Source organism: Lipophrys pholis, assembly GCF_963383615.2.
Source record: "Lipophrys pholis genome assembly, chromosome: 1".
In the NCBI taxonomy this organism is placed as follows: domain Eukaryota; kingdom Metazoa; phylum Chordata; class Actinopteri; order Blenniiformes; family Blenniidae; genus Lipophrys; species Lipophrys pholis.
Window position 1 is genome coordinate 3,746,451 of NC_137635.1, and position 16,533 is coordinate 3,762,983.

Below are 16,533 nucleotides of genomic sequence, written 5' to 3' on the forward strand. Positions count from 1 at the left end.
GATGTGTGGGAGATGTGACCACTCTGCCTACACACCTGTTTGTTTTTGTTTTTGTTTTTGTGGTGGATGCCATCTCCACAGAGTGACGCGTCTCATGGATTATCAACCTTGAGAGTTTCAGTTCAGTTCACGTTCAGTCCATTCACCTTCTGTTGTCCTAATTTCCGCGAGTTGTCACTGCCTTTTTCTTTATGTGGGAAGACAAATCCATCTGTTTGCCCCCTTCCTCTCAAGATCTCTCCTCAGCTATTCATCCATCTGTCAGGACTTGTGCCGTCTGTACAGGAAAAGACCAGTTTCTCCATCTGAGAAATGTGCACTTTCTCCTTTTACATAGTGTGCCATCGTACTGTTGAATGAAATAAATAACAGAGGGAGGGAGATAACACATTTGGCAAAACCTGGTCATATAAAAGTGTGGCTTTCTGTGTCTGGTTGGATGTTTTCGGAGCCATAGCTCACCCTTGTTCTCTTAACAGGGAAAACCTGAGTTCCTCTTCAAGCCTCAGGTACCATGGTAATGAGCTGCAGCTCTCCAGACAGCAGCTGCTGTGATGTGTATGTGTGTACACGTTTTTCTTACCTCTTTGGGATTTTTTTCTGGTATAAATACCAACCTTGTCAGGACCATTAGTTCTCATGGGAACCAAAGCCCAGCCCTAATGAGGCAAAATGTCTTTTCTGAGGTATCGGCTGAGGTTCGGTACAAAGCATGAATAAAGTATGGTAATGCTTGAGTTTAAGTAATGCAGCTCACTTTGAGTGGAATTCTATGCGGTGTAATAAAAAAGGGAAAACCTTTAAATCAAATTTGAGTTTCTGTACAGAGAATTTCTGGTTAATATCTTCCAACCTTGTGTGAAAATTTATTATAGTTCTAATATAAAAACCTAAATCAAATAATTTCAATCATGTCATTTCAATGTTTAAATAAAAAATATCTTTATAAAACCCGTCCTTTCTTATTCTGGGCCGTTTTTGTCTTGGGGGAACAATATTCACACCATACCTTGTTTATGCCTCATTTCATTATTGCACTTTTATAATTAAGTGTATTCCCCTATTGATAGGACTTTTATTAAAATAGATCTTATCTCAGCTTTTATTTATTTATTTATTTTTTACATTTTTCTTTTCTTTATGAGTGAATAACTGAAGATTCAATATGAAATGCTGATGTTGAAAAGCACAAGAAACTGTTTTTGACAGGTTCTCCATCCATCCATCCATCCATCCATCCATCCATCTATCCATCCCTCCATCATTCATCCATCTATCCATCCATCCATCCTGCCACATGCAGCATTCATCTGCAGCAGCTGGGCATCTGATCCAGCTGTGCGAATATGAGCCAAAACATATTTATGAGATTGAAATCGGGGATTATATCATACATGCCGCCCTTCATGTTGCTGTTATGTTGCCTCGCAGCTCTCTCACATAAATCCTTTTCTTGCGACACAATAGAAAGTTTTGCGATTGCTGTCCTTTTTTCAGCCCTCGTCTCATCTCACTTCTCTACAACGCGACATAAAATACCTGTTTCCTGACTGACTGCACCTTCCAGGTGCTAAACGTTGCACTCAAACCGCAACACGAGCTTTATAAGACCGGCTTGTTGTTTCGGAATGACAGAAACATATCTGCTTGGCGGCCTTGTTATTGTTCTGTCAGGCAGCGACGATCTGCAGGTTTGTCGGAGGCGAACGCTGAATAGTGTTTGCAAAGATTTGACCTTGGAAGAATCCCAGCGCTTAAGAGGTGTTACAGATCCGAACGGACGATAATGGCATTTGTTTTAAGACGCGGACCTCTTGTGGGAGGTGCTGTCAACTGTACGTTGGGATAAAATTGGCTTTGCCATTTTCTTTTATTGGAAACAGCTCAGTGATTTGCTTGTGTAAGCAAACTGTTTCTCAGATGGATAAACCAGTGCCAGTGGACAAGTCACTGGAGTGACTCTCCTCTCCTATTGATTTCATTACCTCGAAGCCGAGCCCCCGGGGGAGTCTTATTTGATGTCCCTGCCCCTTGCATGTACAATATAAACGGCACGACAGTCAACAGTGGACCCAGTGTTTTCTCTGGGTCTCTTTTTCTGCAGTCTAATACAATTGTAAATTGATTTTGTGCTTTGCAATTGTGCAAACAAATTAGCTTTACCATTCTTAAGTAACTGGTCTGTTCTTTTCACATATACGTTCCTCTTTAGTAAAGAAGTCTCCACTAAACTTCTTAACCATTAAATTGTCTGGAACTGAGAGCGTTGATCCACACGGGGTGCGAGAGAGTTCTAAGTGCCATATCTGTACAAAGCCAAATTACTAGATGGAGAAAAAAGCCGTCAATTTATTGAGTCTTAGATCACCCGGGAACGCAAATTGAGAAAGTTTTGTGTGTGTCTATGTGTGATGACTCGTATGTGTGTATTACAGTTGTACAGGCTGATATGATGCTGAATAACGGCGCTGCCCCGGCAAGTCTCTGAGACTGAGGAGCAAAGCTAAAAAAATAAATAAATAGATAACATGTTCCTAGCAGATACATCAGGCAGAGTGTCCCCATCTGCTGCAGTCTTTTGGTCTTTTCATCAAACGTGTGTACAAAGCTGCACCCCCCCCCCCCCCCCACCCCCCTGAAAAAAAAAAGAATCGAGTGTGAAGTCATTTAAAGCAAATCACTGAAATGAAGTAAAGCACACAATTACTGAAGCTTCTTGTCACGCATGTTACAAAAAAAAAACACTAATTCTGGCAGAAACTGCAAGCGTGGAGTTGATGGAAGCGTTGCATTGGGATACCTGTTATGCTGTTTGAGCGTGTTTTGTCTTGTCAACTCTTCTCCTGCTTCCAGCAATGCCCCCCCCCCCCCCCCCCCCCCCCCAAAAAAAAAAAAATTTGTCTGAGCGTCTCTGCCTTGGGCTCAGTCGCCACTAAAAGATTGTCCCCAACCACAACTTTTAAAGCCGGTTTTGACCTTTAATAACAAATCTGTCTGCCGGACAACACGTTATGGCTTCAAGACATGAAAACACATTATTGACCTACACAATTCCCCCATGTGCGCCAATCCATCCATCCAATCTGCCACACTGACCAGGAAATGGTCAGTAACATCCATTTCCTTTGCGCTCATTGATGTATGCCTGGCATCAGCCACCCTGTGTTCTCTCCTGAAAGAAAGTGGCCTTCACTCATCTGGGTTTTCCGTATAAATTAAGATGTCTGTTCAAGGAAGTAAAGCCCTCTGATGTATTAGGGTGTGAAAGTGCTTCCTCAAGCTTGTCTAAGTTTGGATGCTGTCTGAATGAATGGCACAACGGGTCACTTTCATGGCTGGCTGCCCAGGGTTACTGTGCTTATTATTTATCTTTATGTATTCTGAAGTGTGTATGTGGACATAGCCATGTATTATATGCTTCCTGCTGTTGGAAGAAAGAAGTGCGGATGGTTTCAGCCGGGCTATTAACAGTTCGCTCACTCTCTTCCATTGGCTGACCCTTCTGCCTGCCACCTCGTCGGCCTGATGTTGGAGCCAAGTGGGCTTGCTGAATTCTGTATCGGTGGCCAAATGAATTGTGTATCGCAGCTCAGCCTCCCTTTGCCAGTCCAGTTTCAAAAGTGCAGAAGTGCAGCCGCCTGTCGACCTTTTGCTTTCTTTGTCGTTGCTGTTTGTGTGTGTGTGTGTGTGTACGTGTGATGGCGGTGGACAGATGGATTTTTTTATTTTTAAATGTGTATACTGTGGCACAAAACAATTAAATTATTAAGTCAATCTTGCTTCTGTGAAACAGCAATGTCATTTTATTTTATTTTTACTGTTACATCACAGTAAACAATCCTGTGTGCAATTGTTTGGCGTTGTTGCTTGAATAAATCAAGATGACATACTAAGTATTTACTACTGTTAAATAATCAATATCAAAGAACTCTTTCAAGCATTCAATTCTGGATTTTTTTGCACATCGGAAAAAGTTTTTGGGCTATTTTAAAGGTGAACTATGTCAAATGTAAACATGCTTGTGTTGACATTGGGTGACGGTGCTGAGTCAGTTTGAAATTTGTCTGAATTTTAGAGTTTGGGCTGTTTTAAGTTGAAGGTGCAGATTGCATCCAGTGGGTAAATGGAGAACACCTGCTTATTGGATGACGTTAAATTAAACTTTATAGTCAATGCATGTCACAGTTACAGGCAACAGAATGCAGATTGCATCCAACCTGAATTGCATAAGCTGTGATTAAATGCATAAAATACACTGTATACAACGGATGAGACATGTGTCTATAGGAATTTCTATTGTTACAGTTAACAGGGTATGAATATGACTACAAAATGTATTAACTATACAGTACTGCGGCTTATAGTGTAGACTACACCCCTATGTTGTAGCCCTTGTGTTAATTATTGTTCCCGCTGTTTCTTTAAGTAACTAAATACACCATCTTGTGGTGCAAACTTGTACTGCAATACTGAAAGAGCTGGGTCAGTTTGATAAAAGTACCAAACTTTTATTTTATTTTTTATGTGGCCAGAGACCATTAATGCCATTCGTGTTTGAAAAGAAATTGCTACTTTTAAAGGGGTTTCGATCCATTAAACAACAATATGTTATGTTTTATTCAAATGAGAAGGAGTATAAAGAGACTTTTTTTTTCTTTTCTTTTTATGACCTTTATGATTTAGCAGTGCCAGCAAAAGAACTTAGTCTTCATCCGTCCCAGACTGAACAGCAGAGTGCCCATGTGAGGTTTCTGTGAGCTCGTGTAATTCTCTTCGTAATGAGCCAGCACATTTGTGCTGCATCAGGCTCGGAGCTAATAGAGAGGAGAAGGAAGTCGTTCTGATCCCTGTTGGGCGTCACACCCTGGTCTTCATCTTTCTCTTTGCTCCAGTGTCAGTTTCCTCTCCTGCCGAGACGTATGGAGGAATCGGGTATGGCCCTCTATAGGCCGAGCTGCCATTTCCCCACCGGCTTAATTAAACACTTAAAACAATGCTCTGTTAATGGGGCAACCCTTCACTGCCGGGGCAAACATCAATTTCTGCTTCTCTGCTGTGAGGCACTAAAGTGAGATGAATGATGTGAAGGATGCAGGCTTGAGACGGCCGTCTGATAGATCCGGTCCTACCCTCTAATCACCACTCCTTCATTTCTGCCCGAAATGGATACGAAGGTAGGGAAATCTGCAAATCCAGAACCGGTGATGAATACCACTCGTAAAGTGTCCGTGTTCTTTTTGGAAATAGCTTTCTGCATATAAATATTTGATGAGATCGCAATAGGTAGTCAAGTAATAATAGTTTCCATAAGCGCCTTCAACGTGTTTTCAATCTCTTCTTTTACAGTTACTTCATTGATTATATTATATATTATATATCATTGATTATAATGAAAATCGTGCTTGTTTTTCTTTAGAATTTACTATTTGAAGTCATGAGTTGAAAAACATTAAATACTAATATTAGATTAAACGTTGAGGTTAATTTATGGTAATTTCGGTTCGTTTTTTTACTTCAACTAAACTGAAATATTGAAGAAAAAATAACATTTAGATTTTATAGTTCATTTGTGGTAGGTAAAGGAAAAAATAAAAAAACTTTTCTTTTATGTAATTTCATCTACACCTGTATTAATAAATAATTGTTGTAGTTTCAAAACTGCTGCACATACAACAGCTTTGCACAGACGTGCGAACGATCATGTGGAACAATAGCTGAGCTTTAGCGCTTCACAGAGACTTTGATGCCTTTCTGCGTTTTCCATTTTCCCGATTTATGTCCGAGTTCAAGGAATTGAACAAAAGAAACATTATCAGTTTGATGGCAACATTTCCATGTTGGATGAAAGAGCTTCCTTTGAACTACGACTCACTACAAATAAATCCAGCGTTGGATTAAAAAAAAGTATAATTCTTGAACAGTTATGCACTAGGCAACATTTTTAAACCTATGTGTTTTTTTGTTGTTGTTTTTTTAGTTAATTTTGTTTTTCTGTCAGCTGAAGGTGGATTTTATTGTTCTTCCTTCTCTACAGCCACCACCTCAATGTGTCATATTCCTTGGATATACCCAGATTGAAATCTGAATTGTTGCTGAAGAGGCTTTTTTCTTTTTTTTTTTAAACACTCAACCTTTCTTATTGTACAGATTGTTTTATTTGACTTCCCTCCATCCCTCTTTTTCTTCCTCTATGAAATAAAAGCCCCGTCAGTGTAACAGTATTGGATTTATTCCAGTCGTATCGGTGGAATTGTAGAGAGTGAGCAGACTTGCTGCCGTTATGAGTTCTTAAAGTTCACTCCAAGCACCGCTCCTCAATATAATCGAGCAGTTCAGATGGAAAAAGACATCACTCTGCACTGCTTTGCCACCAGCAGCCACCTGAACTGTATACCCGAACTTTTTACGTCCCGTGTTCCCCCACATCTCTATTCCTCCAATATTCCTGAAGCAACTGCGTGTGGCGTGTGTTTTGACGCAATTAAAATTGAATTGCTCCACCACAAGACGATTTATATTTTACATGTAGTACACAAAACATGGCAAGCTGTAAATATGGTTGCAAGATTCTTCGCCTGTATTTCGTTTGTCATCAGCCAGCTGATCTCAACGCCCCGAGCTGTTATTGCATTTGCTTAGAAGCTTAAGATTCATTCATGAGCGCCATATTACAGGATAAAATCAATAGTAACGTTGGCTGATGTATAGCTGCGCTGCTGGCAGTCTTGATTGAATGTTGGGTGGAAGCTTAAGGGGCTTACGCTGCTGCACGCTGCCTTGCAGCCGTATGGCTGGTCCCACACTGGGGCTTGCAGCATGTAAAGTTTGCTCAAGGCTCTTTATCTTGGGGATTCGTTCCCCGCTGAAGAGATGGAAGGAATGAACAAATGTGGGATACCCTCCAGCGGATCTCGCCTCTCTCGTCAGCGTGGTGACGGGAGTTGCAGCAGCAGCAGGCGCCAGTGACTTCTGAAGACCGCTGCCTGCTTTAAAGCGTTCGCTCCTTATACTAATAAAGTGACTGCAGGGTCTTTGAACAATGCTCCAGTTGCACCACTGCTCCTCTCACAAAGACCAAACTGCCTGTATCTCGGCACGTGCGGTGAGCCAAATGCAAATCTTCTACACTTCTACAAGTGCTTTTCTCATTTATACCGAGTTTATACACACATGTGTCTATCTGGTGCTTTCTGAATAGACTCTAAATTTGTCTCATTGTGCAGTGCTGATGATGTTAAACTGACCAAGGCTTGCATGGCCTCGCATAAGAAAGAGTGTTGCCCTGAACTTTAAAAAGGCTTTTTAAAAAAGATAAGAAAAGACAAGAAAATACAGGAATGATGTCACATTCTGTGTCGAGTTTGCATGTTCATCTTGGGCTTTTTCCTCCTCGGTTCAAAAGGGTCTTTGAGGTTGGTTGGTGACTCTAAACTGCCTGTAGGTGTGGTTGTGAGTGTGTGGGGTTGCCTGTCTCTGTGTGTTTGCCCTGTGATGTGTGAGTGGCGACTTGTCCATGATGCACTCTGCCTTTCCCTGTGGTCAGCGGGGAACTTCTCCAGGACCACTAAGTGGATAAAACGGTAAAGAAGATGGATAGGTGGATGGATGGAATGTGCTGAAGGAGGGCGCTTGTTGCTTTTCTTAAAAGTTTCCCCATTTTAGTGGAGCTTCTTGGTAAAATTGATATGAAAACTAGCATTTATCCTTATATCTCATCTCGTCGTGAGGTTTTCCGGCTACCAGAATGCTTCATGAGGATTACTTGTTGAGCGCTGGTGCTGTACTTCTTCCTATATTAGCTTGGTCCCTGTCCAAACAGGGGTCCTATTCAAGTGTTTATGATAGTTGTGCAAACAATCAGTGCCACGCCACCAATATAAAACATGTCTGCTTTGTAGGTTTTGATGCGTCGGGGAACAGACTGTCACCTGTAAATCCTGCACTTCTTAGCGCTTATCAGGCTCAGACTTGTTAGTCTGGATGTGCTTTAATGCATTCCCATCAAAACAGCTTTAATTACTTTCCATTATCTAAAATGCATCTTTGATTAGATATAGTAGTTGAGGTAAAGCTGCAATAAAAGTATAATGAAAGTAAAACGGTAAATTGGTCGAGTGTGCGCTTACTCTTTAAAAGTATTTATGTAAATCGTGTAACTTCTCTGACTTTTAATTAGTCCTGCGTCCCTTGTTGCTTAATAGGAAACATCTGTGTCCATCTGCTTTCCTTTTGTTCTCGGTGGCTGATTATCATGAGCGGCTGAATAAATCTCTTTAATGTGAATTTATTTTGCACTCCATCCATCTTCAGTTGAGTTCAGCTTCATCCACAGACCACACAAAAAGAGCCGGGCAAACAAACACATAAAAAACATGGGTAATCCAGTTATTTTCTCCGTAATGTATCAGGCTTTGTTGGTACTTAGAAAGGACTGACACCTGATTGACAGCAGCAACGTCTTCTCGTCCGGTCTGCCCCACACTGGCTCTCTCTTGTCGCCCCGAAGCTGCACATGCACACGGGTGTGGGCAGTGTGCCGGGAAGCGAAGCTTTGGGGGACCTCACAGACGTTGTAATCAGCGGAGACAAAAAAAGAGCGGTGGAATAAAGGGCATCAGGTTAATGAGATCATGCGTGGAGTCAGAGTCCCTACCTTTTCAAACTCGAAAGATGAATTCTAATTTCGCCACTCATATCCAATCAGCTCAGCAAGTCAGCGGCAAGTCAGAATCACCGACTCCGCTGCTCCATCCTCAGTCTTCAATTTGAACTTGATTGTGTATTGAATGTACCTCTTTCTTTTCTCCAGGGGAGCTTTGTGGCCAGCATGACTGCTACGCTGAGGCAGATGGACGACTATCATTACGCTCATCTGATCAGCACCTTTGGCAAGATAAGAAGTGATGTGGTGGTGAGTGCACCTTATCAGTGTGTTCGTGTGTGCCGGATGAGACTCTACAGGCTACGTTGTCATGTAATAGCTTTAAATGCTTACCCCCATAGCTCAGGATCATTTTGCTGTGTCTTTTCTAGAAATCAAAAGTTAGATAACATCTGGTACAAGTATATATATATATATATATATTATTTTTATTTCTTTTTTTTTCCCCCTCCACAATAAAGTATGAAATTGAATTTCTGTAAATCCTTGCTCTGGGGCGGCTCCATCTACAGCATGCTTTCTGTGACTGGAGCTCCCGAGGGAAACAGATCACTTGTTGCAGCCAAGAAGCTGTGGAGGAGGGATAAGTCTCCGGGTTTGTGGGTTTCCGCTTTGAATAATTCTGCCCTCAAAGCGGTATTCCTCGAGTGTCTGATGCCGGATCAGCATTCGGTTACTCTCCTTTAACAAGACAAAAAAAAAAAACCTGGCTGTTCGCTTTTCTCCTGCGAACACACATTTCAGTTTCATAAGAACATTTGATGAAGAGTTCAGATAAAACATTAGAAAAAAAAACTAATGTGACAGATGATTAAGCGTTACTTTGTTAGATTGCTGCTTCTTTATATTTATTACAAGTGAGGGGGCTTATGTTGACACCCTGCCCAGTCTGAAAAACGTTAATATTTATACGTGGGCGTCACAAGAAATCAAGAGAATAGACCTGTCTGACCTTCATAATTGTACACAGGGCATATTTGTCTTGGTCCAATAGCAGGATAAGCTATCTCTGTGATGAACTTGGATCTTCCAGCAGATTTATTGTCCCTGAAGCTGCTGTGGGCCTGTACACATTTCAGAGCTGGCTGGAGCCCAAATGACTTTGTTGTTTTGCAGGTTTCCTCTAAGCATACCAGGCCAAAGCACAGGGATTCATCCATCCAGGGGTGTACATCCATGGCCAGAAATAGATTTACATGCATATTAATGTTGTAGGTATTTATCTGGCACTGATTTAAAATGGAAGCTGTCATGGTCGTAGCCAGTAGACTGAACAATTGTTTTGCATTATTTGACGCACAAAATTATTAAAGGAAAATATACTTCAGAGCTACAATAACAAAACTGCATGGCCATAATCTTTGTCAAGAGGAACAATCACACATAATACACTCACATACTTTGAAGTCACCAATCCGCCTCAAAACCATGTTTTTTTAGACTGGAAGCCACCACACCATATTGCAGCCCTAATTTGACTATATGTTAATTTTCTTTGAAGGTTGGAGTTTGCAGTATTGTTGTCCTCGGCGGCCAACCTGGTTCCAGTCTTTTACCCGCTTAGATATGTTTATATAATATAATGTAGTTCAGGGTCACAACCTCAAAATAATCAATCAAACTTGATTTGTATAGTGCTTTTCTCACAAGGTTGCAACACAAAGTGCTTCACACTGAACGATAAAAAGCAATCCCCAGAAAGAAACCCCCACCACAGTCCCATAAACAGGAAAACACAGAGACAGACCGTCTCACACACACTCATATTCATGGCTACGATCAATTTAACGCATGAAAATCCCGTGCCTGCTAAGAGAGAACGTGCAAACTCCTGATAGAAGAGCCCCAAACCCAGAATCCAATGTTGTTAGGCAAGAGTACAACCCAGCATTGCAAAACTGAACATTATTACCCCTGTCAAAGCATCTTTTATATCCCAATTTGTTGCTTGTCCACATAATTTTCTCGAAGAAGTGATCAGTGTAAATATGTACATTATGATGGAGAAAACTATATAACCCCATTAAATCATTGAATGCGTCCTTTTTCTATGAAAAAGTATAATTAAGGAGAAATAATATCACCACTTGACCCACATTATGATTTGATAGCTATATTAATCTTTCCTGTTATTGTTACTCAAAAGGCCGCCTGACACCGTTTCAAAACAGCTGTAACTCCACTGTAGCACAATTTGACCATTGTGAAGATGCTCAATTGGCTCCGAGTGCCGCCAAGGGAAGAAAATACACGAGTCACCTTGACCTTAAAAACTAATCTAAAAGCTCAACTGCCTGAAAGCCACAAACTCCTAACAGTCCATTTCAGATTGCTCTTATCTTGGGAGGTGCAAATAATAACTGTTTATTTTGAAAACTCTCTCTCTCTCTCTATGTTGCAGGATTTCCTGATGGAAACATTTATCATGTTTAAAGATCTCATTGGAAAAAATGTCTACCCCTCAGACTGGATCATAATGAACATGATGCAGAATAAGTAAGTGCGACGCCGCCGAACACACACACCCCGTACACATAAACGCACACGCAGCGTTAAAACTCCCCACGCTGTTGTTGCTAAGGAACAGCAGTCGGAAGTAGGTAGGAATATTTTCCAGTGTTTTTCTCGCCATGCAAATATCGGCACAAGGCCTCAGCAGTGTAGCAATCAGATGAGCAGTCAGTGCAGCCGCAAACAATCGCATGAATTATAGATGCACTGGTGTACGCTGCCTGCTAATCCCCAAACTTAGTCTCAGCATCTTTGTACTTTCCTGCTTGTGCTGCTGTGGCTTTCTGTTTTATTAATGCGAACCTTGCCCGATTCCGCTTTCTTTCATTTTTGGAAAATATTAAAAGAGATAAATTGTGCGTTGCACTTTCGGAGTTTAATCTTGAGCTTTGTTTTTGTTGACTTGTCAGAGGAAGTTAGAGCTGAATGGGATTTAAAGGGCCTCTGTGAGTTTTTATTTATTTATTAATCTATACAGCCTTTAATTTGTACCTTTTCAGATGAGACATACCAGAATTTAGTTGTTGTGTTGCATCAAAGTTTGCATCATACAGCTGATAAAGAACAAGAAAAGAACCGAAGGGATTTATAAATGACATGTTTATTATTTTTCAGAATAGATTCATTTTTGTTGTTGTTTGGTGTCATTTATACTTGTTCAGGTAGTTGGTAACTTCTTATCTCATGGTAATACTATTACCAGTTTCAATTTCTCCACATGCATTGAGCCAACCACGCGCCACTGTTGACGACAACATGACAGTAACGTCACAAAATAAAACAGCTGTCTACCACACATTGTATGTATGTAATTTGATTCTATGTTAGAAATGCCTGTGTGGGTACAATCAAACTCATCTAGAGTTCAAATGTCTTTTTGCTCAAATTTTAATCTAGATTTGCATAATTTTTTTTGAATTAGTTAATAGTTAATGGTAGGTAATATGAAATGTACATTCATAATGCTTACATAAGCATTTATATTAGATCTAAAACAAAATGTGACAGTACATCAATTAACGATAATGTCTTTTTTTTTTTTGTTATTAAAAGGGAAAGAACTCTCTGCTGCAGATAATTCAGAATCCCTGTAGTTTCTAATACCTTCACGATGTGAAACATTGACTTCTGTTGCATGTGCCATAAGTAATCCACTTTGCATTATGGAAACACTTCTATCTGATTATGCTATTGAAATTCTATTTACATTGGACTGATTATATTGGCACATCGGATCACTTCTAAATGTCAGCGCCTTGTACAGATGTTTTGCAAAGCACAACTGCTTAATGCCGACAAAGACGCTGCTCTTGAACATATTAAAATACTGAATAGTAGACAGACTCGACAAATCTGAAGCTTTGACAAGAACGATTATTCTTTAGTATTGCAGTTTCAAGAAACACAAAAAGAACAAAGCTTGGATTGTCACAAATGGCCAATATCACAATGCAATGCATTATGGGATGCAAACTCTTCAGACTTGTCTCTATCGTGCTTCTCAGGCTGACCACTTGAGTTCAGATCGTGTTACTACCTCTATGTCACTTCTGCTGAAAGGTCGATGGCCCGACACGTAGTTATCACTTCAGTCTGTCCCCAGACTGAGGCGAGGCCGGTATCCTCCGCCCAGGCCGCTGTGATGCAAACCTCAGAGAACCCTCTTTGGAATGTCGGAAAGACGGAAACTTCATCAATCCAGCCCTCTTTTATCCCGCTTATCCTGTTCAGGTTTGCGGGGCGCTGGAGCCAATCCAACAACCACACACACTCGCACTCACATCTTGGGGCAATTTGGCATGTTTATGGACTGCTGGAAGAAGCGGGAGTACCAGGAGAAACCCCACACACACGGGTAGAACATGCACACTCCACACAGAAAGAACAGGACCTCCTTGCTGTGAGGCGAGAGCGCTAACCACTGTGCCACCATGCGGCCCAGACTGAAACTCAGGCCGGCATGAACAGCCGACTGAAAACTCAAAAATAAGCAGTGCAATGCAGACGTCTTGTCAAATCCTTTGGACATAAAGTCAAAAAACCAGTGTCAAACGTTTGTCCGTTGTTTAAAAAAAAAAAAAAAAGGGTTGTTCCTTGTAGGAGAACATGCACCAATCAGACAAAAACTAAACATTAAAAACAAGATACTCAAATAAAGAGACTGTCGATTTGAAAGCGACGGTTTACAACAGGTGTGCGGCGTCGAGCAGCAGCAGCCAGTCGACTGAGCGGTTTTCTGCAGCTGCCCACCTTTTCCAAAGCCATTCAAACATCATTGCCAGCAAGGACATTTGACAAGAGATTGCGCCGCTGCTCAATGGAGGTACTATTGCTTTCATTAGTCTGTTTGATTGCTGCGAGGCAGATTCCCATTGAAATTCAAAAACACCCCTCTGAAAAACACAGTCAGACACCTGGGTCACAATGCAGGAGACATCAGCGGAGCTTCGTGAGGATTAACCACCCCCCCACCCCCCAATACCCCAATACCGCCACCACCCTTGCAGATGTGTAAATCACATCTGTTCAGCTATAAACTGACCCATCTGAGCCACACATGAAACACACAAACAATGCGCACTCCCCTAGTGTGCAGTCACTGGACGAACAAGCTCATTCAAACTCTTCACGCCCCGTTATGATGCCCGTACTTTCTTGAGCATATTTATGGACGTGATAATCATTGCACAGCTGCCAGCCGTTCTTTCGCACCCTGTGCTTTGCGTTATTCGAAACGCTTTATTTTTCGACTCGCAGATGGGAGGCCAAATGTGTAATCTCCCATGGATACATTTTTGAGTCTATTTGCGTTGGTTTGTGGCCGCCAAAAGATTAATCGGACTATTTTAGTCGGTAGGTTCAGCCGCTTGCTTCAGTTGGAGTGTCGCAGGAGCGAATGAAACAGAAGCCTGTCCAGCTAATCTGGCAGTCTTTAGAACGAAGCCCGCTGGAATTCTCCAGGTGTTTTTTGTCACAACAAATTAAGAGAACACCTTTGTTGCTTTCCGACCGAATATATTTGATTTGGGCAGGTCTGCTTCTAACAATGACAAGCCCAAGTCACATATTGTTCGTTCCATATAATTCCTGCATCAAGGATCTAAAAGTCTCACACAGCTGTGAAAATGTTGTATTTACAGTAATAACACTTATACACTCCATATCCATTGTGCATTTCACACCTCTGAAGCAAACACTGGCTGCTGGTGTAATGGAGACACACATGACACTGTGTATGCATTTGTAATGAATGCAAAGTTTGGTCCAATAAACAGAAAATATTCAAATTATTAGTGCAATTGTTCAACAGTGAATCCTGAGGAAAGATCAACTACAACCACATTTTCAGGAGAGACGTTAACCAGCGAAGGATTATCAACGTCAGCTGTGTGGAAATCTTAAACGTTAAACAGTGACAAAAGTAAATCTGACTAAAACTTGTGCCGATTGGTGATCCCATCGTATATTAATGACTGGAGAGATCAGCGACTCCGGCAATTATGAAGGAAACGAATGCTAAGTGGATGCTAAGCTCATGCTGAGCAATGCAAATTCACAGTGAACTTATGATTCACATCAGGCACAGCCACATTGCTGCACCCGGTGCGATCCGTGGCCAATATACACAAAACTTGTGTTTCCACCAGGAGCTGTTTGGTGCTTTGTTCTGTTGAGAAAACACAGCAAGCCCACATTTAATGTGAGGGAAAGAAACGCCTCCCGATCTTTATTTGATGTCCACGTGGCCCCTCGAATGCAGACTGAGCCGTCTGATATTAATGCTGGAAGAGAAAATGAGGGAATGTATCCTTCGTTTCATCGGGTCTGTACACAAGTTGTGCATATGTGTCCTGTAAATTATTATTTTTTTTAATCAAACACAATTCAGGCTTAGGTTTTCAAGTGAAAGCTCAAAACGTTTCCAAAACTTTCACAGGAAATGTTCTTATCTAAACGAGGCCTGAGGCTCGCATTTGTCAAAGTCATATTTCAATGCAATAAGTGATCATCACTGGCATTTTCAGCCTAAAACTCTTAGAGTTTGTGTGTTACTGTGACCATCACAGCAATACTTGAATACTTATAAAGTGTTATTAAGTGAAGCCTCCTATTCTAATAAATGGAAGGCATAATGTGGGGGAAGTTGGCATGTTGATCCTAAACACTTCCTTTTACCATGAGGGAAGCAAAATGTGGAAGTCTGACTGATATAAAGTAGTTTAGAAGATGAAGGCACTGAGGACCGGCTGAAACCAGCCTTTGCCAACTTAATGGCTCATTTAACAAGAATCACCACAAAGGGCTGAAGATAATTTGTGTGTTTTAATTTGTTGATTTCTGCTCTTACGTGCAAAAGGTTTCCCACAAAGCCATGTTTCTTGTCATATAATCGCTTCATAAATCTGTTTTTTGTTAATGTGACTCAAAATGATTGAGTATTTACGTTCCCATCGGACTTAGAGCAACATTAGCGTCAATAAAAGTCCAATCTTTTCTCCCCTTTTGAATATATTTTAATCTTTGCCCGTGTTATTCACCAGCCAGTCGCAGGGACAAGTGGGTGTATTGCAACGTTTCTCCTATAATAAAAGAAAAATCCTCCCACTGGTTATAGAGAAGGGATTTATGGGAGCAATAATGAGGCGGAGGCATGTACTAAATGTGTCATAATTTTAGAACATTTCGCCAAAACATGTTTGAGTTTTGCCGGCTCGTGATGAGTGGCAGATTATTTGTTTGAAGCTTTAACACAGAGTATTTTGATCCGGCATTTTAGTTTTCTGAATCACTCAATCAATCGATCATATTCATATTGCAGACAATAAATTGCACCTCATGAGCCTTCCAGAAATGATTGATAAAACATTATTCGGAAAAAGATTTGAAAACATAGAACCCTGCCTTTGTGAGTGCACATATCTGATTATTTATGAAACTGAATACAATTAGAGAGGATATCAAAACAGTTGGATAAAATAGTGAACATAAGAAAACAACCAAATATCTCTTAAGTAACATGCTTGTATCTGGCCTGAAGAATAATTGTTTACTATATTTAAGAACATTATTTCCATTAAGGTTATAAGTGTAAGAGCTTTTAACAGCCCCAACCAACATCGCTCTGTATTTGTCACTGTGAAATTCACACATGCCACATTCAGCACAAGGACTTCCACCCCCAGCACCGACAGACGCTTCTCTCATGTTCACACGTCGTGATGGAGCCGCTAATGAGATGGGCATCACCTCCTACTCCTTCCTTACCCATCAATTCATACTTCCTCCCAGTTCTAAACTGATTTATAGGCTCTAATTGTTCCGGGGACAGCGGCATCAGGCTGGTTAACCACCGACTGTCA

The 16,533-nt window shown here is 41.0% G+C and overlaps 1 protein-coding gene across 1 annotated transcript in view; it reads left to right on the forward strand.

Moving 5' to 3' along the window:
• Positions 1–16,533, forward strand: part of dock1 (dedicator of cytokinesis 1) — a 175,801-nt gene that overhangs the window by 106,084 nt on the left and 53,184 nt on the right. The window contains exons 28-29 of the mRNA XM_080466196.1: positions 8,810–8,911; positions 11,064–11,158. Coding sequence (XP_080322322.1) covers positions 8,810–8,911; positions 11,064–11,158 — 197 coding nt within the window. The remainder of the gene's footprint in view (positions 1–8,809; positions 8,912–11,063; positions 11,159–16,533) is intronic.